Source organism: Oncorhynchus kisutch, linkage group LG6 (genome assembly GCF_002021735.2).
Source record: "Oncorhynchus kisutch isolate 150728-3 linkage group LG6, Okis_V2, whole genome shotgun sequence".
NCBI lineage: Eukaryota > Metazoa > Chordata > Actinopteri > Salmoniformes > Salmonidae > Oncorhynchus > Oncorhynchus kisutch.
The window spans coordinates 38,629,618-38,651,615 of NC_034179.2; the positions used below are offsets into that span (position 1 = coordinate 38,629,618).

General features: G+C 42.1%; 1 protein-coding gene across 1 annotated transcript; it reads right to left on the reverse strand.

Annotated features, from left to right (window-relative positions):
- Positions 1 to 4,046: 4,046 nt before the first annotated feature.
- On the reverse strand, positions 4,047 to 21,944 carry nup88 (nucleoporin 88). The gene is made up of 17 exons (XM_020485606.2): positions 21,670 to 21,944; positions 15,298 to 15,467; positions 14,785 to 14,910; positions 14,353 to 14,439; positions 14,076 to 14,252; positions 12,776 to 12,962; positions 12,437 to 12,587; positions 12,158 to 12,256; positions 11,955 to 12,042; positions 11,701 to 11,805; positions 11,076 to 11,228; positions 10,676 to 10,801; positions 6,255 to 6,320; positions 5,534 to 5,614; positions 5,213 to 5,339; positions 5,004 to 5,122; positions 4,047 to 4,347 (listed from the first exon to the last, which is right to left on the reverse strand). The coding sequence occupies exons 1-17, from the start codon at positions 21,904 to 21,906 to the stop codon at positions 4,284 to 4,286; spliced, it is 2,163 nt and encodes a 720-aa protein (XP_020341195.1). The 5' UTR covers positions 21,907 to 21,944; the 3' UTR covers positions 4,047 to 4,283.
- Between the last annotated feature and the right edge of the window lie 54 nt (positions 21,945 to 21,998).

Here is a 21,998-nt window from a genome sequence, read left to right on the forward strand (position 1 = left end):
GGTGCTCCCTCTGCTGTTTCCTGAAGTCCACCATCATCTCCTTTGTTTTGTTGACGTTGAGTGTGAGGTTATTTTCCTGACACCACACTCCAATAAACGCTCGGGGGTAAGGATGACAACAGTGGTGTAGTCCGGCGATACGGAAATCACTTCATATCTACATAGATCATTGATGTGAATCACTCCTGCTCTCTCATTAAGCTATTTATGCCTTACGGAGTGTGGTTGCAAATGTCTGTTCACAAATCTAAATGTGTATTTGAATCCAATAAAAGTTTAATTCAATTAGTTTAAGCTGCCTATCAATCATTGTTTTTGAAACCAATGGACAGCCAGTGAAAAAATGTGCTCTTGCAAAAGCTGCGTAGTGCGGATCCAAGCCAATGGAATAAAAGTGGATCTTTTATTGCTCAATCTAATTCATGCTGCTGATTTTAAAAATACATTTAAAAAGTCCCAATTGACACATGTTCAAACTTGCACACTTTTGATAGACTTGATGGGGAAATCTGTAGTTGCTACATCCATGTTTGGACTTTGATTCCATTGATTCTTGAAGAATATAACTTATAAATGGCTCATGAGCTTAGTTCAATTGTCACACTCCATGAAAATCCAAAATATGAGCTTGTTTAAGTCCGATGTTTGTAAATGTATAGCCTCAACATCATTAAAACAATTTTTATATCTTGGATGGTCAGTCCTTGCATCGATCGCTCTGTCTATTAATCTGAGTGTGGTTATATTTCTCCAGGCCCATCCCTCAGTTTTTTTTTTACCAAAACACAGGCGGGGTGTCCGTTATGTTATTTTTTCATCTGTGGATTTGCCCTTTAAACAGCTGCATATTATCAAGCTATCAGTGTCACCAACAAAAAGGTACACAATAGGCCTATAGCAAATGCAATTCATTTTTCACATGTAAATATCCTTTTTCAGTAGAGCTCAAAGCATGCCATTCCATGAGCGCAGCATGTATTTTTCAACTCAACTCAATGAGCCCAATCAGTTCTCCATGACAACAAAGTCATAAAAAACAGAGTAGGGCTGGCTAATAAATCCTTAGTTTTGGGGTCATGCTCAGGTAAAACAATTTGGCTAATCTATACTTCCATATTCCCAAATCCTATTCTTGAAGATCAAGGGGTATAACATTTATTGGATTGACTGGAATTCTGATAGTTCGTTTTTTTAAATGTAAAGATATAATTGAATCATTATTATATGTGGTAGAAAGCAATGGGTTAGAAGAAGCCTACATAACCAACCCATAAAGTAAAATGTAACATCCATGGCCAGCTAAAGAGGCATTATCATTGATTTTTCCTGCAATAGATGTGGTTCAATTGGTAACATACATTGTCTTCTAATGCCTCTTAATAAAGGGACAGTAATGGAATTTAATCAGATTGTTACAGAGTTTGGGTAATCCAAAAGTTACGTTACTGATTACAATTTGACAGGTAACTAGTAACTAACAGATTACATTTAGAAAGTAACCTACCCAACCCTACCCTGGGAATGAATAATCCGTAGAACTAACTAATTTACTTTTGAAGGGTCGATTTTTAAATGGTCAGGATCACTGTTGACAATATTCCTTTTGACATTTTCAGTGTGTCTTTTTGTGCGACAGGCCTGGATGTTAATTAATGGTCAATTGTTTTTGGAAATATAGTCTGGCTTCTCTTGCAAAAAAATTATTCTCTATACTTGATATTTTGTATTTCATTTCACATGTATAGTTTTGTTCCGGCTGCATCACTAGTCACCAATACTCTTGCAACCTCAAGTCATTTGAGGGGGGCAATGACATAATTAGTCTTTCTGTAAAGTCTGTCCACATTGAACATTATCTGATTCACCAACACTGTCACTAGTTTCATGGAGTTTCTGGCACATAACTTCTTGAGCACCTTCTGACGTTTCTCTAACATCAGTGGATAAAACATAACCGCTCACCTCTACTAGGGAATAGAGAAGGCATCCTGGTCCGCTTAAGTGTAGGTGTCACGTCTCAGTGGTAATTATGAATAGTGTGAAAAATCAGTTGGCTCATCATGGTTGTATCCTACTTTTGAGTTTTACTTTGTTTCTAAGGAACTGGTTGAGTACTCTTCCTGTTCCCTTGGACAGAACGGTCAAATCATTGACAAATGATCACTGGGCATGGATGGAAGATGGAATTTTTGGATCAGAATGAATATGGTTTTGGCAATGAGGGTTATGATCATTACCAATAGCAAGAACTGTACAAAAAGTTCAGTCCCTGGCATCAGAAAAGCTAGTTCAGCAACATAGCACATTTTCAACATGGGTTGTTCAAGGAATCTCAACAGGCAGTTAAAGTCAAAGAATGGTTGGCTTTGGAGAAGAAAAAGCTTCTACATTTTGATCTACTTAATACAGACTTTTCCAAAAATGTAATGCACCGTGAACTATTTGCATTTGAATGTTTCAGCTCATTTCTCTAGTCAGTTTTAAATGCTGGTAGTTAAGTTATCTGTGGGTAAAAATGCTTTATCACTCATTGGCTGATGTGACTGGAGTTCTTAGGGTGATTCTATGGAAACTCTTTAGACATTGATGTATTGCTTTTAATTGTTGTAAAACAATACCTAGAAAAATATTTCCTTGCTGCTTAATCTTGGTTGAACATTGTTGTATTAATGTGATTAACAATACGTTGGAGATCATTGATTATTTGACTTGCATGTACTACAATATCAACTCAAGACATTTAGATGTATCAAAGAATCCTGCTATGTTTTGTCCATCTAATAGTTTGAGGATATGAGTAAGGAAGCCAGATGAACTTGTACTGAAAGATAAATGAATGTTTATTGCTTGTTAAAAAAAAAGGGATTCCGTGTAATATTTTTAAATTCACTTCACTCCCTGAAAGTTTGATCTGGCACAGTAGGACTTCTATACTGTGCATGTGTTGGATATCCATCAAGAGACCTCTTGCATTGGGTTGGTGTGTTCATGACAATGTTCCCCATTTGGTAATGACAGCAGAAATGGAACCAAATTACCCAGAAAAGGGTTGATTCATATAAAGACATTGTATTGGTCACATGCACCGGATACAACAGGTGTAGACTTTAAAGCTTAAGTGTCTAAGCCATGCATTCTTAACTCCTTCACTACCACATGCTCACAGCACATTTATTTGTAAAGCATTGAATTCTTAACAGTCGGACTTAACAATCATTTTTATAGAATAACTCGCCTACCTTTCCCTTGGATAGTGCTACTGTGTGTAATTGTCTCAAACAACCCCTTTATTTGGGCTGGCCATAAACAAGGCCATGGCTTTCATTTTAGGATTTCACTGTGGTGTAATGTTGCCTGCAGAACAGTAATATTGTGAGGAATCTAAACTAAATCATGAGTTCTCTGCATGCTTCTGCTAGGCCCCCCTTCACAAAAGTCTATACAGTACTGTGTATTTCTGTATTATCTAATAAATCAAATTGTACTTTATGGTATGCGTGACTATCCCTAAAAAAACAATGCTTCGATGGAGGGCAATCCTCAAAGGCTCTTAGAAGCTATAAAACAAATGGCATTTCAGATACAAAAAGAAATGGGAAATGCATCTTGGGCAGAAAGCTCATCCACCCAAGGGTCGAAGATGGGTATGCTATGGAAAACGAGTATTAAGGCTAGATTCAATCTTGACCTTGAAGATCATAGCGCAATTTAAATTTAAAAAAGATAATTTCCCATTGACCTGACATATGCAGCATTTACTGTGAATGCAGTCTCCACAAATGCAGGATCATTGCTTTTAAATTCAAATCGTGCTATAGAGCGGATTGAATCTCCCTTTGTTTTAAGACCATGAATAGATTTAGCTGGTCTAACCTATGCATCAAAAGGTATGGCGATGCATGGTTCATGTCACACTGACGGAGGAGTAAATCACACAATAGGAGATTAACTGAGATAAGGATCCATTGTCTAATGGTGACACTGAAGAACATCTCCACCAAGGCCCATATGCAGAGCTAACTGTTCATGCAGTTAAAAATAGGCAGTACTGTACACAAATTTTATTCTCCAGATAGACAAACATACATAGTGTATAAAACCTTGGTGATTTTCTCATTTCAACTACTGGTTCCAAAAATGTGACTGGCAGACAATGACTAGCCTTATAAGACAGACTATTTTAGCAAGCGTTGACTGAATATTCACAATAGCGCTTCATTATTATTTTGGTTGTTTGGAAAGCAGTGGTACAGCTGTGGATGAAAGATGGCTCCCTTAACGGCTCAGACACTGAAATGGTTCTTGATGTCCTTGATCTGTTTCATCATTTCTCCTATGTGTTCTCCCCTGGAAGAGAGAAGGAAACAAGGCTGTCAGGAAAGACCACTGCAAGTGTTACGGATGTCGTCGTCCCCCCTCTTCGGCTCCTAGCTAACTTGAACTTGGGAACTCTGCTTGGCTAACACGTGACCGCCCTCAAACATTCAAACGATTTGAGCAACCCAAAAGCTACAAATTGGATGGCTCAATCAATCTAGCTGTGGAGTACGCTTATGGTACGTTCTTCACTCTGTTACACTCACTCACATTAAACTCGCCAGTCACCCCAGCCGCCGAGCTAAGCCCAACTACGCACCGGAGTCACTCGGCACCATTGTTACACATGTCACATTGCTTGCTTAGCGAGTACCCCTTCCCTCTCCGATTCAGTTCATACCTGGCTCGAACTTGAGACCTCTGCTTTGCTAACACGTGACCGCCCCCCTTAACAACATTCCAATGGTTTGAGCCACCCAAAAAGGTACCAATGTCTCCCATCTGCAACATTTCAAGCTAGCTGTAGAGTGAGCTTATGGTACATTAACTCCGTTACACCAGATCATATTAGACAAGACTCGGGACCAACATTAAATTCTACAAACAAAGGAGATCAATGGGTGTCATAAGGTCAACAGGCTGGCAAAAACTAGTATGCCACCCAGGGAAGAGCTGCCCATACTCACTGTTCCTTTATCACTCCCTGGACACACTTCCTCTGGTGGGGGTTGAGGGCGACAGTAGCTCTGGCTGGAGACAGCCCTTTGTCCATCTGTTTCTTCTGGTACTCCTTCTTCATATTTACCTGGAAGATAAAACACCAGTCCAATTATTACTGTGAACCAGTACGAGCTCTGTGATGATGACAACGATAGACCTCAAGAAGGCAGCCCACTTGTTTAATGCCATTGCCCAGGTGACGCAGCTGGTCGTTGATGGTCTGCAGCTCTTTCTTCATGTCCTTCTCGCTGTCAGACAGAACGGGCAGCTGACTGCGCAGACTGCCCAGAACCTGCTTCACCCTGGAATAGTACAGAACACAAGTCAGAGAAGGAGGAAATAGGGCCATATCGGTTGTAATAGAAGCTCTGAAGCAGATCACATTAGTTTTGAGATGAAGCCAGTTATGTTGTTTGGGCATCTGACCATTTCAATGACTTCTGAAACTAAAGCCTGGAAGAAAGTTTAAATTTGAAAGACGAGCGTATCTAGCTACCTGCTCATGGTGGCTTCCTGGCGATACTTGGCATCCTCGTACTTATCAGCCAGAAGCTCTGCAGACTCTCGCAGACTTTTCCTATTGATAAAATAAATACACAATGAAGAATAGCTCTCAAGTATATGAAATGCAGGTGAGGCTCATATGAAGCCTCTGTACTTCAAATGCTTCCGTTTTGTACTCTTGTAGGAAGCAGTAACTGCCCATTGCTGACCTATACTTATAACTGGGCTCAGAGGTGCAACTTTGGTTTTAGAAACAGCCTACCCAACCGCTCGGAGGCATCTGCATGGTCCTAAAGCCAACCGTTGCCTCTATCACATTCAAATGATAAAACTGGGGGCGAAGGACGACATGTCCCAGTCCCTAGTGAAAATTGCGCCCCTTACTGGGCTAAACTGATCTGAATAGGGCTTTCATTCACGTGATTGAAAGACCGCTAGTAGGGACTACCCACGCTGCGCTCTGGCTCTGCCTACAACAAAATCAGACTCGATCTTGTAAAGCTCGATTTCTCTCATTAAAATGTTGATACAATCAGAAAAAAAAAATCTATATAGTGCAAACTAAAATTGGGTGAACTCAGTTAAGTTCGATCTCTTGCATTTCTTCTGTGCGGCAGTCTGGAGGAAGTGCGCAACTACGCACATGTTTAGAGGGAGCATTGGCCATGGGCATCAAGTTCTATGTTTATTGGGAAACTTTTTCCCGATTTCACCTTTCCTCTCGGCACAGGGCTAGGTCCTCCAGCTGCTTGTTCTTCTGTCCGGTCAGCAGTTTCACCCTGAAAAAGAAACCAGTCAACAACATGCTTCCTCACATGGACACGTGTGTGTGTGTGTGTGTGTGTAAAATCACGTTTTAATTGGTAGTGTACGCATATTTTATCACATGGGTGGTGAAACACTTATGTTTCTACATTCAACAGTGCAGTAATACCTAATACACACATCCCCCAAAATAATGATAACAGAATAGGAATGTCAGATGGCAAGAACAGCTCAAATAAGCAAAGAGAAACGACAGTCCATCATTACTATAAGACATGAAGGTCAGTCAATCCAGAAAATTAAGAACATTTAAATTTTAAGTGCAGTCGCAAAAACCACAGGAAAGGAAGACCAAGAGTCACCTCTGCTGTAGAGGATAAGTTCATTAGTCATTAGTTACCAGCCTCAAATTGCAGCTTAAATAAATGCTTCAGAGTTCAAGTAACAGACACATCAACTGTTCAGAGGAGACTGCGCAAATCTGGTCGAATTCCTGCATAGAAACCACGACTAAAGGCCACCAATAAGAAGAGACTTACTTGGGCGAAGAAACACTAGCAATGGACATTAGACCGATAGAAATCTGTCCAAATGTGAGATTTTTGGTGACAACCACTAACTTTGTGAGACGCAGAGTAGGTGAACGGATGATCTCCGCATGTGTGGTTCCCACCGTGAAACATGGAGGTGGTGGTGTGATGGTGCTTTGCTGGTGACACTGTCAGTGATTTATTTAGAATTCAAGGCACACTTAACAAGCATGGATACCACAGCACTCTGTAGCGATAGCACAAACCAGATGGGATGGCGTATCATTTGTTTCTCAACAGGGCAATAATTGAAAGTCCAAGAACACAGTGGCCAAAGAATTTTAGAACCACCAACTCTTCCTAGAGTTGGCCGCCCGGCTAAACTGAGCAATCGGGGGAGAAGGGCCTTGGTCAGGGAGGTGACCAAGAACCGATGGTCACTCTGAAAGAGCTCCAGAGTTCCTCTGTGGAGATTGGAGAACCTTCCAGAAGGATAACCATCTCTGCAGCACTCAACCAATCAGGCCTTGATGGTAGAGTGGCCAAATGGAAGCCACTCCTCAGTAAAAAAGGCACATGACAGCCCGCTTGGAGTTTGCCAAAGGGCACCTAAAGGACTCTGACCATGAGAAACAAGATTCTCTGGTCTGATGAAACTAAGACTTAACTCTTTGTCCTGAATGCCAAGCGTCACATCTGGAGGAAACCTGGCACCATCCCAACGGTAAAGCATGGTGGTGGCAGGATCATGTGGGATGTTTTTCAGCGGCAGGGACTGGGAGACTAGTCAGGATCGAGGGAGAGATGAACGGAGCAAAGTACAGAGATCCTCCATGAAGTCCTGAGCGCTCTGGAGCAGGTTCTCAGACTGGGGAGAAGGGTCACCTTCCAACAGGACAACGACACTACGCACACTGCAAAGACAGCGCAGGAGTGGCTTCGGACACGTCTCTAAATGTCCTTGAGTGGCCCAGCCAAAGCCCAGACTTGAACCTGTTCGAACATCTCTGGAGGCCTGAAAATAGCTGTGCAGCAACACACCCCATCCAACCTGACAGAGCTTGAGAGGACCTACAGAGAAAAAAAAAAAATGGGAGACACTCCCCAAATACAGGTGTGCCAAGCTTGAAGCATCATACCCAAGAAGACCCGAGGCTGTAATCGCTGCCAAAGATGCTTCAACAAAGTACAGAGTAAAGGATCTGAATACTTATGTAAATGTGATTTCAGTTTCAAATTTCCCAAAAATGCTAAAAAAGTTTGGGATTTGTCATTATGCGGTACTGTATAGATTAAGGGAAAAGAAACAATCAACTTTAGAGTAAGGCTGTAACGTAATAATGTGGAAAAGGTCAAGGGGTCTGACTACTTTACAAATGCACTGTATATACACAGTACCTTGAAAGTATTCACACCTTGACTTTTTCCAAATTTAGTTGTTACATCCTGAATTTAAAATGGATTTAAAATTGAGATGTGTTGGCCTGCCAAGTGGAGCAGCAGTCTAAGGCACTGCATCACAGTGCTAGAGGCATCACTTCAAAGTCAGGTTCGATCCCGGGCTGCATCGCAACCGGCCATGATCGGGAGTCCCATAGGGCTTCCTGTCTTAGTGATCGACGGAGAACCCCGCTGGCTGAATGGACGGGGATAGTATATACGGAAGGAACCATGATTCTGTAAAACACTATTTTACAGTCCCTGATATCTCTCTGGAAGGAGATCCTCACCCTGAGCTCATCTACTTTCTTGTCCAGGGACTGAACATTAGCGAGTAATATTTGGGAGTGGTGGATGGTATGCACGCCTCCTGAGTCTAAGAGCCCACTCCATGTTCCTCTTCTCTGGCGATGGCAACTTGGAGCAGCCCCCGGGATTAATGGAATTGCCTCGGAGTTCAAACAAAGGATCCAATGAAGGAAATTCAAATTTCTGGTCAAAATGCTGATGAGTGACCGCTGAACTAATATTCAAAAGTTATTTTTGGCTGTAGGTAATAATGCAAAAAAACATTCTAAAGAAATAAATGTAAAGTTGGCTAGGCGCTAGAAACAGGGCGACCGTCGGAGCCATCATGATGTGTGGGTATCAGAAAGTGCTGAGCAGTAAGTGCATTTTGAGGCCAGTTTGATCATTTTTTAAATTAATTTTTAAATCAGTTTGATTGCAAAATCAAATTTAAAAATGCATAAGACATTAAATTGATTTGAGCTCCCTTCAGTCATCGTCTGCCTTTTCCATGTCACCGACAGTGGGTGGAATACTAACACAGAATAAAACAATTCATAAGAGCCCCATGATGGTAGTGAATGCCCATTACTGCTCATCACTTATTAACCATAATTCATTCACATTTCAGTTGTATATATTACTAGGTTTTAATTTGATGACTTTAAAGAATGAAATATAAGTCATTATCTCATCTCTGCTCAGGCAGTAAGTGGCAGCCAGCCATCTGTTATCATCTCTGTGCTCCCCATTCGAACAAGTCATCCTATTTGGCTAGGCTAGCAGTAGCTTTCCGGGTGACAAATTATTTTTACTAGTTATTCAAAGTAGATAAGAAAGGCATACTTTCTAGAACGTTTTTTACCAACTACTTTAACTAACAATCGGGTAGAGCTACCTTACGAACTGTCTCTATCCCTCTCGCCATTGTGTTGTCATTACTCTCTCATGCAGTCTCATATGGTGTGCCTGTAACAACCTCTGTCTGTGACCGGAAAGAACAGGTGCAATGGATTATGGTAATTGTAGTTCATTACCAAGTTTATGCTGAACTAGGTTAAATATTTACCTAAACTGCCAATGACCTAAACTCCCAAGCAGCTCAGCGTCCCACATAGTTCTTGACTTAATTTCACTCCCTCTTGAATGATCGTACTTTGAGTTAACATAATTAATGTGACGTCGGTCAATTAGTTGATAAAAAAAAAAAACAGAACAGAACAGCCCTTCGAAATGTTGGTTAAACGCTCAGCACTAATATCCAAACTAAAACTTCAAGTGATCATATGTGTTATTGATTAATTATACAGTACCAGTCAAAAGTTGACACACCTACTTTCATTCAAGGGTTTTTATTTGTACTATTGTCTACATTGTAGAATAATAGTGAAGACAAAAGAAATTGTTGGAAAAATCTCAAATATATTTGGATTTGTTTCTAAGTAGCCACCCTTTGCCTTGACAGCTTTGCACACTCTTGGCCTTCTCTCAACCAGCTTCACGGGGCGGCAGTTAGCCTAGTGGTTAGAGCGTTTCGGTTGCTAGATTGAATCCCCGAGCTGACAAGGTAAATCTGTCGGTCTGCCCCTGAACAAGGCAGTTCGTAATGATGAAAGTAATGATGAACTGTTGTTTCTCTATGCTTATTTGAGCTGTTCTTGCCATAATATGGACTTGGTCTTTGACCAAATAGGGATATCTTCTGTATACCACTCCTACCTTGTCACATCACAACTGAGTGACAAACTCATTGAGGAAAGAAATTCCAAAAATGAACTTTTAACAGGGCACACCTGTTAATTGAAATGCATTCGAGGTGACCACTTCATGAAACTGGCTGAGAGAATGCCAAGAGCATACAAAGCTGTCATCAAGACAAAGGGTGGCTACTTTGAAGAATCTCCCATATAAAATATATTTTGATTTGTTTAACACTTTAATTACTTCATGATTCCGTGTGTTATTTCATAGTTTGTCTTCACTATTGTTCTAAAATGTAGAAAATAGTACAAATAAAGAAAACCCCCTGAATGAGTAGGTGTGTCCAAACTTTTGACTGGTACTGTATGTGTATGTGCATTAGTGTATCTGTTAATGGGAGTGACATTTACCTTCTTTGCATCTCCTCACGGGCAATGTCCTGTTTGAGGATGTACTCCTCCCTGAAAACCTGGGTGGCTCTGCTCAGCAGCTGGAGACACTCTGGAGGAGGAGACGATGTGTCCTTGTCCCCTGCCCTAAACACACAGGACAACAGGACCGAGTACACACACTAAACCAAGGCTAACAGTGTTCCTTTGTGCATGTTATATGGGGAGTTTTATCTAACCTTTATCAGGTCAGGTCATGGAGAAACAATTGTCCTTCACAAAAACAGCAACAAGGGAGGATACTACATGTAAAAAAATAACACAGCATGACGCCAAAGCATGTTGCCATGGAGTCAATTGGGATCTGTGCAAATCCAAGATCTCAAGGGGTGTTTTCAATGCACTGTAGTGAGTGCGTTACCTGAGCATGAGAGGGTTGGTGGAGCTCCGGGCCAGGATGTTGCGGATGTGCTGCTCAAAGGAGTCGTCATGCAATCCACGCAGAGGAGAGCTAGCTGAGCCTACCCCCGGGTGGGAACACAGCAGGGGAGGAGAGGGAGGCCGAATGGAACTCCTAGGCATACACAGACATCCACCATCAGCCTATGACACAGTTTCCCCATCTATAGCAGTTTCAATAATTGAACTGATATAATAATGAATCTAAAAATAATAGGCTATTATCATTCCAGAATCAAAAGCACCAGTTGTCAGAGCAGCTCACAGATCACTGCACCTGAACATAGCCCATCTGTAAACAGTCCATCCAACTACCTCATCCCCATACTGTATTTATTTATCTTGCTCCTTTGCACCCAGTATCTCTACTTGCACATTCATCTTCTGCACATCTACCATTCCAGTGTTTAATTGCTATATTGTACTTACTTTGCCACCATGGGCTATTTATTGCCTTACCTCCCTTATCTTACCTCATTTGCACTCACTGTATATAGACTTTTCTTTTTTCTACTGTATTATTGACAGTATGTTTGTTTATTCCATGTGTAATTGACCAAAACACTTGAGTCCATACTGAACCGTACAGGAGAGGCAGTAGTAGACACTCATAGGTGCTGGTAATGCAGATCATGGTTGCACCCAAAGACAGGTCTGACACGATCAAGAAGCCCCGTACTGGAGCTGACAAGCTGGAGAGTGAAAAAGAAAGAAAGAGAGGAGATAATTGTTCAATAAACAAAGTCAACAACCTTTACTGCCAAGCTGACAATCAATGACAAGTCAGCTGGTTCTCCTAACTTGATGTCATTAATATCTGATGCCTTGATAATTGTGATACCTGCTACTTAGAGGCCTGGTACAGAGAATGTGCTCTACGATGCAGCGGTGCTCAGCAGCCAGCTCCTGGAGACTATCCTTGTCCTCATCTGTGGAGAAAGAGCATTATGGCAAAGCAGGCAAATTAATGCACTAACCACCTCTGATTTATATGGTAAACAACACAATTGAATTGACACCCCCATCTGGACATGAAGGACTCACCTGACTGGAGGAACTTGTGTAGTTTGTTGAACCAAGTGAGGCCTATACTGTGCACTCCTGCCTCATGTGTGCAGTGGTATCTGTGCTGGCACAGGGGGTCTGAAATTGGGCATAAAGCAAGTTTCAATGAAACAAAAGACACCACAGAAAGAAAACCACATTGAAAGTACATTAGACAAACATAATGATGGGGTGTGGACCTTTGAGACTTGGTGGGAAGTACCAATGGATCCAATTTTAGCATTGAACTATATCAGCAAATCAGCATGACCCACTCACCTCTGTGCAGTCGGATTGGGCAAGTGAAGTCGGACTCCACAGGCTCTTCCTCCTCCCCTGCGGGCAGTTTGAGGGTGAGCTCCAGCTCCACACACTCAAACACGTAGAGAGAGGGCACTGCCTCCGAGCCCCGCAACCACCGCTCCACTGCCTGTCAATCACACACAGAGAAGAAAAGTCCTCAGTGTACACTCCTGAAGTGTATTCAGTGAGGTGAAATTGTCAATGTTGCAGATATATGTAAAGAATACAGCCAACAGGTTAGACAATCTTAACCATTCTACACAGAACATTTATATCTGAATATTCTGTAACATTGCACTCTAGTACAGTACTTACTCCAGTCTCCTCCTCCTCCTCTGCTTCCAGCACCACGCAATGGTACAGTGTGCCTGTTTCTGTGGCGATGACCAGGATATTGGGAACACAGGGCAGGCAGAGCACGGCACAGGCGTCATAACCATAGTTATCCTCCGCCGCGGGGTACATGGGTAAGGGCCCAATGGGCTTACTGAGGCTTCCCAAACTGAAAAACAGAAGAACACGGTCTAGGGATGAGATTCAAATAAGATGAGATTCTTACTAATGGATGATTTTTATTAAAATGTCCTCAAACAGTAGCATAATATATTTGTAAAGGTCCACTGAATAAGCTTAACTGAAATTCAGTCAGACAAAACTAAATGTTAAGCTGACCTACAGTACCAGTCAAAATTTTGGACACATCTACTCATTCAAGGGTTTTCTTTATTTTGACTATTTTCTACATTGTAGAATAATAGTGAAGACATAAAAACTATGAAATAACACATGGAATCATGAAGTAACCAAAAGTGTTGGACAAATTAAAATAAATAAATATATATATATATATATATATATATATAGGATATTCTTCAAAGTAGCCACCCTTTGTAGATCTGTGAGTATAACAGAACTTATTTGGCAGGTGAAACCCTGAGGACAAACCATCCAGGATTTTTTTGAGGAACTGCACCTGGTTGCAGTTCCTATGGCTTCCACTAGATGTCAACAGTCTTTAGAAATTGGTTGATGTTTCTTTTGAGTAATGAAGAAGTAGTCCTGTTGTTGCCATGTGTTAAGGACTCTTTGGTTTGGTGTGCGCGACCTGGAACTCGCTCCACTTTGATTTTATCCGCTATTTGACCAAGGAGAGTGATGGCGTGCTGTATCAGATGACCTGGCCGCCACAATCACCCGACCTCAACCCATTTGAGATGGTTTGGGATGAGTTGGACTGCTAAGTGAAGGAAAAGCAGCCAACAACTGCTCAGCATACGTGGGAACTCCTTCAAGACTTCCTCATGAAAAAAAAAGCATTCCTCATGAAGCTGGTTGAGAGAATGCCAAGTGTGCAAAGCTGTCATCAAGGCTAATTTGAAGAATCTAATATTTATATTTTATTTATTTGTTTAACTACATGATTCCATGTTTTACTTTGTCATTTTGATGTCTTCACTATTATTCTACAATGTAGAAAATTGCAGAAGATCACACTTTCAAGTTTAGAACACAGGAAGCATCCAGTTTTCAGGCTTCGCCTCTTTTCCCTGCTTTTCCCCTGAAAACCGGATGCTTCCAGTTTCTAACGTCCCGCTGAGGGTGCTAAGCCACATACCTGTGTGCGAGGCTGGTGTAACTCAGATAGGTCTCTCCGTTCTCGTAGAGGATGTAGAGGGGGTACACTAGCACATCCTCCTTGGACCGCTGGCCTGTGAGCTGTTGAGGGGCGCCAGCCACTGGCCCAAAGTCAAAAGCCACAGCGATTTCGCCCAGAGAGGCTGCATAGGAGCGCCTAAGGAGGGGTGAGAGACAGATCTTATTAGTAAACTACATAGCAGGGTGTAGGTCAATTCCATTTAGATTTGGTCAATATAGAGGGTGAAATAACTCACCCACGAGTGTGTACACTGCTGTCCTCCTCTGACTGGGAAACTGATAGTGCTCTAGCTGGAGTCTGAGGCTCTTTCAACCCGTAGAACCTATACACGACAATACAATGTCAATGCAGTGCAATAGTATGGTCAATAAGGTATAAAACTATCGAAAAGAAAGGCCATGTTCAATGGAACCAACAGACGCATTTCAGCTGCATGGCCTTTGTCAGGTTTGTCAGGGAGTACAAAAATACAATGAATATTAAACTATTAATACACACACACATCACCTGCAGGACATAGGGCCCCAGATAACTAGGGGCCCTATAGCTAACAAACCCATTGATTGATGAGACATAAAAAATAAATTCTAAAAGAAAACACTATCACAACAAGTCATTTCATCAATGAATTGACATTGTGCTTTGTAAATGGTCCATGTATGTTTACCTGATGGTGTTGTCAGAGGTCAGTAGCACTAGGTGGGGCTCCTCCGTCTCACTGGGGAACCAGGCGGCCTGCCGCAGGGTCACGGAGGCTGAGCTGGTGAAGAAACGCTCAGCCACAGGAATAGTCCTGGTAGAGAGGAAACAACCACATCTTTAGTTAATCTACTCCATGGATTAGAGTCAACACAGGATTTGGAGTGGTGTAAAGAATGTTTATTTCATATGGACTGAAATTCGTTTTCCCTATAACTCAAAACAATGAGTGTGGGATGGGGATCCATTCTTACGGTAGGCTATATGGGTGAGTTAGTTCCAGCCCACTGCACGCTTCAGTTATACTAAAAAATACAACTAATGAACCAGGTTCTTCCTAACTGTTCTAGTAGGCACCCCGCTGAGTGCTGACAGTGTTCTATATATCCCTAAAGGGACCAGAATAACCTGAAAAAATGCTTTGATGGGTCAGATAGTTATTTATGTTAGATGGGGTATTGGGCTAACATTTCATACTCACTTGCAGTTAACTTCACTCCGTCCTCCTTCAAACTCGGACCTCTTGCCCCACCGCTGTGGTAATTCTAGAACGGTGACACCCCGTTGTCCAATGAGTGCAACATGGTACTGTGTCGGGCTCAGCAACACCTGGCACACTTCAAACCGTGGTGGATTGATGCACAGCAGAGTCTGAGGAAAGAAATGAAAGTCATCTGACGTTAGTCTTCAACTTCACTGGCTTGGGTGATATTACACCATCGTTGATGGTGACGACATCTTGATGTGTCACATAATGGTTCAGCCTATTTGAACTAAAATCGCAGCGCACAGCAGGGCAGCACACATGTGCCATTCCGAGTAATTTGCCTATTACTGTTTCAATAAATATGTTATATGGCCTACGGAACGCACGAGAGGAATGCAGGCCAGACAGAGCGCTGTCCACAGGGTATTGCATGGCGTTGCAAAATGGTGTGATAGCCTTCCTTCTTCAAGATCCCTTTTACCCTGTACAAATCTCCCACTTTACCACCACCAAAGCACCCCCAGACCATCACATTGCCTCCACCATGCTTGACAGATGGCGTCAAGCACTCTTCCAGCACATTTTCATTTTTTCTGCCTCACAAATGTTCTTGATCCGAACACCTCAAACTTGGATTTGTCTGTCCATAACACTTTTTTCCCCAATCTTCCTCTGTCCAGTGTTTGTTCTTATTCCCATCTTAATCTTTTCTACTTATTAGCCAGCCTGAGATATGGCTTTTTCTTTGCAACTCTGCCTAGAAGGCTAACATCCCGGAGTCACCTCTTCACTGTTGACGTTGAGATTGATGTTTTGCGGGTACTATTTAATGAAGCTGCCAGTTGAGGACTTGTGTGGCTAGACACTAATTTGTATTTATTTTATATTTTTATTTCACCTTTATTTAAACAGGTAGGCAAGTTGAGAACAAGTTCTCATTTACAATTACGACCTGGCCAAGATAAAGCAAAGCAGTTCGACAGGTACAACACATGGAGTAAAACAAACATACAGTCAATAAACAAACATACAGTCAATAATACAGTAGAAAAATAAGTCTATATACAATGTGAGCAAATGAGGTGAGATAAGGGAGGTAAAGGCAAAAAAGGCCATGGTGGCGAAGTAAATACAATATAGCAAGTAACAAAAAAAAACACTGGAATGGTAGATATGCAGTGGAAGAATGTGCAAAGTAGAGAGAAATAATGGGGGTGCAAAAGAGCTAAATAAATAAATACAGTAGGAGGAGAGGTAGTTGTTTGGGCTAAATTATAGATGGGCTATGTACAGGTGGAGTAATCTGTGAGCTGCTCTGACAGCTGGTGCTTAAAGCTAGTGAGGGGGATAAGTGTTTCCAGTTTCAGAGATTGTTGCAGTTCATTCCAGTCATTGGCAGCAGAGAACTGGAAGGAGAGACGGCCAAAGTAAGACTTGGTTTTGGGGGTGACCAGAGAGATATACCTACTGGAGCGCGTGCTACAGGTGGGTGCTGCTATGGTGACCATTGAGGTGAGATAAGGGGGGACTTTACATAGCAGGGTCTTGTAGATGACCTGGAGCCAGTGGGTTTGGCGACGAGTATGAAGCGAGGGCCAGCCAACGAGAGCATACAGGTCGCAGTGGTGGGTAGTATATGGGGCTTTGGTGACAAAACGGATGGCACTGTGATAGACTGCATCCAATTTATTGAGTAGGGTATTTTGTAAAGGACGTCGCCGAAGTCGAGGATCGGTAGGATGGTCAGTTTTACAAGGGTATGTTTGGCAGCATGAGTGAAGGAGGCTTTGTTGCGAAATAGGAAGCCAATTCTAGATTTAACTTTGGATTGGAGATGTTTGATGTGAGTCTGGAAGGAGAGTTTACAGTCTAACCAGACACCTAGGTATTTGTAGTTGTCCACATATTCTAAGTCAGAACCGTCCAGAGTAGTGATGTTGGACGGGCGGACAGGTGCAGGCAGTGATCGGTTGAAGAGCATGCATTTAGTTGTACTTGTATTTAAGAGCATAATGTACTAATATACTTGTCCTCTTGCTCAGTTGTGCACCAGGGCCTCCAACTCCTATTTCTATTCAGCTTAGCGCTGTTCTGTGAAGGGAGTAGTACACAGCAATGTACGAGATCTTCAGTCTCTTGGCAATTTCTCACATGGACTAGCCTTCATTTCTCAGAACAAGAATAGACTAACGGTTCAGCCGTTTCCAGCCACAATAGTCATTTACAACATTAACAATGTCTACACTGTATTTCTGATCAATTTTATGATATTTTAAAATGGACAAAAAATGTGACCCCAAACTTTTGAACGGTAGTGTGTATGTATGTATTATAACAGACACTCCTTAACCATCTTGTGTCTAGCTGTTTATATTAAAAAATATATATCAAATCAAAAGTTCCGACCATGCAGTAATATCTAACAAATAATCGAACAATTTCACAACAACTATCTTTCACACACAACTGTAAAGGAATGAATATGTACATATAATATAAGGATGAGAGATGGCCAAACGGCATAGGCAAGATGCAGAAGATGGTATAGAGTACGGTACATACATATGAGATGAGTAATGTAGGGTATGTAAACATTATATAAAGCGACATTGTTTAAAGTGACTAGTGTTACATTTATTACACCAATTTTTTTTTATTAAAGTGGCTAGAGATTTGAGTCAGTATGTTGGCAGCAGCCACTCAATGTTGGTGATGGCAGTTTAAAAGTCTCTCGGTCCCAGCTTTGATGCACCTGTACTGACCTCGCCTTCTGGATGATAGCGGGGTGAACAGGCAGTGGGTCGGGTGGTTGTTGTCCTTGATGATCTTTTTGGCCTTCGTGTGACATCGGGTGATGTAGGTGTCCTGGAGGGCAGGTAGTTTGCCCCCGGTAATGTGCTGTGCAGACCTCACTACCCTCTGGAGAACCTTACGGTTGTGGAAGGAGCAGTTGCCATACCAGGCAGTGATACAGCCCGACACGATGCTCTCGTTTGTGCATCTGTAAAAGTTTGAGAGTGTTTGCCAAATTGAAGAGGCGCTGTTGCGCCTTCTTCACAACTCTGTCTGTGTGGGTGGACCATTTCAGTTTGTCCGTAATGTGTACGCCGAGGAACTTAAAACATTCCACCTTCTCCACTACTGTCCCGTCGATGTGGATAGGGAGCTGCTCCCTCTGCTGTGTCCTGAAGTCCACGATCATCTCCTTTGTTTTGTTGATGTTGAGTGTGAGGTTATTTTCCTGACACCACACTCCGAGAGCCCTCACCTCCTCCCTGTAGTCAGTCTCGTCGTTGTTGGTAATCAAGCCTACCACTGTAGTGTCGTCTGCAAACTTGATGATTGAGTTTGAGGCGTATATGGCCACGCAGTCATGGGTGTTCAGGGAGTACAGGAGAGGGCTGAGAACGCACCCTTGTGAAGCCCCAGTGTTGAGGATCAGCGGGGTGGAGATGTTTCCTACCCTCACCACCTGGGGGCGTCCCGTCAGAAAGTCTAGGACCCAGTTGCACAGGGCGGGGTCGAGAACCAGGATCTCGAGCTTAATGATGAGTTCAGAGTGTACTGTGGTGTTAAATGCTGAGCTGTAGTCGATGAACAGCATTCTTACATAGGTATTCCTCTTGTCCAGATGGGTTAGGGCAGTGTGCAGTGTGATTGCGTCGTCTGTGGACCTATTGGGGCGGTAAGCAAATTGAAGTGGGGCTGGGGTGTCAGATAGGGTGGAGGTGATATGATCCTTAACTAATCTCTCAAAGCACTTCATGATGACGGAAGTGAGTGCTACAGGTGATAGTCGTTTAGCTCAATTACCTTAGCTTTCCACGCGAATGGTGGCCCTCTTGAAGAATGTGGGAACAGCAGACTGGGATAGGGATTGATTGAATATGTCCATAAATACACCATCCAGTTGGTCTGCGCATGCTCTGAGGGCGCGGCTAGGGATGCCGTCTGTACGCAGGCAAGAATCAAACATTGCCAAACAAATCCTGGCAGAGGTTTATAAACGTTTTATACCACGACCATGCCTTCCTGTGGGGTTTCGACTAGTTACCACAGCCACAAAGTCCATATATGGCTATATTGTAATAATTTATGAAAACAAAAATGTTCTTTTTAGTCTTAATATAGGGTTAAGATTAGGCACAACGTTAGCAGTGTGGTTAATGTTTTACTCACGTTGGCTGCGGTGAAGGAGAGCCCGCAGGTTTTGGCAGTGTCGGTGGCACTGTATTGTCCTCAAAGTGTTTCGTTTATCTGGGAGCAAGACATTGGGGTCCGCGACAGGGCTGGTTTTCTTTTTGTAGTCCGTGATTGACTGTAGACCCTGCCACATCTCTCTTGTGTCTGAGCCGTTGAATTGCGACTACTTTGTCTCTATACTGACGCTTAGCTTGTTTGATCGCCTTGTGGAGGGAATAGCTACACTGTTTGTATTTGGTCATGTTTCCATATGACTGAAGGCCACGCATCATAATTTTATGCATCTCTTCTCCAAATCAAACAATGTAATGGAGATCTCAAAAAGTTATTAGAATAGCCTAGAAACGTAAGGTAGCCAGAGGACTAATAATGAGAGAACAAACAATATCAATAGCCAGTAGAAAAATGTAATTATCCTATTAAGAAAGAAATTATCCATGCATGCCTGGAAAATCCATCCATGTGAGGTTGAAAACCAAATGGCCAATAATCTTTCCTCCCACTAGGCCTATCATAAAAGCTTTAAGACAAGTTAAAGTTATGAACAGTAGCTTATTTCTCAAATATTCTAGACTGCGAGGGTGTTGTCCTAAAGTTGTAGCTTTCAAAAATAACAAGAATGAATGTCTATAGCCTAAGCACAGGCCAACGTTTCCCAAACTCGGTCCTCAGGAACCCAATTGGTGCATATTTAGTTTTTTGCCCTAACACTACACAGCTGATTTCAAATTATCAAAGATCCGCTGTGTAGTGCAAGAGCAAAAACCAAAATGCATAGGCTATTCTCAATCACAGCTTTATGAGGCAAATAAATAATATTATTTGTTCTATTATTTTATGAGGCAAATAAAGCAATTATTATCCCATTGTGCTTCTATTCAGGTTCTCACCAGACAGTCACTGCTCCATCATGACCGCATCACACAGACAGACACACAAACCTGTTCTGCTCCTCCCCCAGAAAGGAATAATAGAAAACACTTTTGCCTGCCATTGCCTGCACTTAGCCTCTGCCCAGGCATTCATGATTTGTCCAGTTGCATTACATTTCAGCTATAGACCAACGGTTGGTTTAGCTGTTTTCTTAATATTAGATTTTTTGGGGGGTGGCCAATAGCATAGTATATCAAAGTTTAATGGCTACATAATCACAATAGGATTAAGGTTGACATCGCTCAACCCCAATGCTTATCACCAAAAAATATATGGTAACATTGATCAGGAGCTGTTGAAGTAAGTGACCGTGTCCAGCAGAAAACCCTAGCCCCTGAAGGAGAATTAAGATTTGAGAGGAGTTCATTAGGTTTAACTTTAGGCAATATGATAACTCCACCTTGCCGGGGCTAGGTGGACTATTAGCTAGAGATTGGACGCTAGATATGTGCTAACTATGATTACATTACTAGGCGTTTCAGGTTAGCTTATTCAAAATGCCACCATACATGTTGAAACTAACCTGCTCTTGGCTTTTCTCTGAATCGAGAACGAAGAGAGTGTCTTATAAATACATGTGTCCAGTTTCTGTTGGTTCTACAAAAACCAGAGAAAACTCAACGACATTAAATTAATGTATTTTTTTTATCGAGTGAGAAATGCCTCTTACATGACCAGGTGTAGAAGTAGATGACAGTGCGACAAAAACAAATATCTAACAAGATCTTTGCTTGGGTCGCACCGTCTTCTACACGTGGCCATGTCGCATGTAAACGAGTAGTTCCTGCAAATATGATTGGAAATGCGTGGCAGCTAAGATGGTTAGGAACCTGTCGCAGTACAAAACATAGACGTAATATCTTTGACAGTATCCCCAAGAGCAGGTTAGTTGAAACATCTACTGGAGCGTTTTGTATAAACTAACCTGTAACGCCCAGTAATGGAAACATAGCTATCGCGTCTGGCGTAATTTACAATATGTAGCTAACAGTAGTGGAATATATTCCATATTGCTTACACCTGTACAATCCTCCCATATCTCCACAAGCGACTAGGGGGACAGTACAGGGGTAATTATGGGTTGTTCTGGATGAGGTCAATGTGAAATACAATTGCATGTTGCGCCAAGAATGAATGGGAGTCGCAGCTACTATTTTAGCTAATATAATACGTTAAAAAGATGAACAACCACCCTTTAAAATCGTTATCCATCGAGAATAACGTGCTCACCTGATATTTCACACTCTCAATGCTGTCCTCCGAATTCAGCTGCCTCAGGTTGGTCGTGTAAAAAACACTGTCTGCGTCGTTCCACACGAATATGTCACCATTGAGGCAAAATGTCAGATTCTTTGCAGTTTTCCTGCAATTCGCTTTGGGTTCCAAATCAAGTTTCTCTCGTAATTTAAAAAAAATATCATGACTTGGTAGCTCGCTTCTCCATCGCTCGCCAGCAAACGCCGCCATTTTCCCGTCGTCTGAAAATGACGTCGTCAGAAACGTACCAATGAACACGAACTTCAGAATACATACTACTCGATCATCCAATCAGATCCAGC

Coding starts and splice junctions, on each gene's coding strand:
- nup88 (XM_020485606.2), bottom strand. CDS start 21,906: ATGGCGGCGTTTGCTGGCGAGCGATGGAGAAGCGAGCTACCAAGTCAT. Junction 12,963..14,075: donor TACACCAGCCTCGCACACAG/GTATGTGGCTTA, acceptor TCTGTTTTTCAG/TTTGGGAAGCCTCAGTAAGC. Junction 5,615..6,254: donor GCCCTGTGCCGAGAGGAAAG/GTGAAATCGGGA, acceptor TTTTATCAATAG/GAAAAGTCTGCGAGAGTCTG.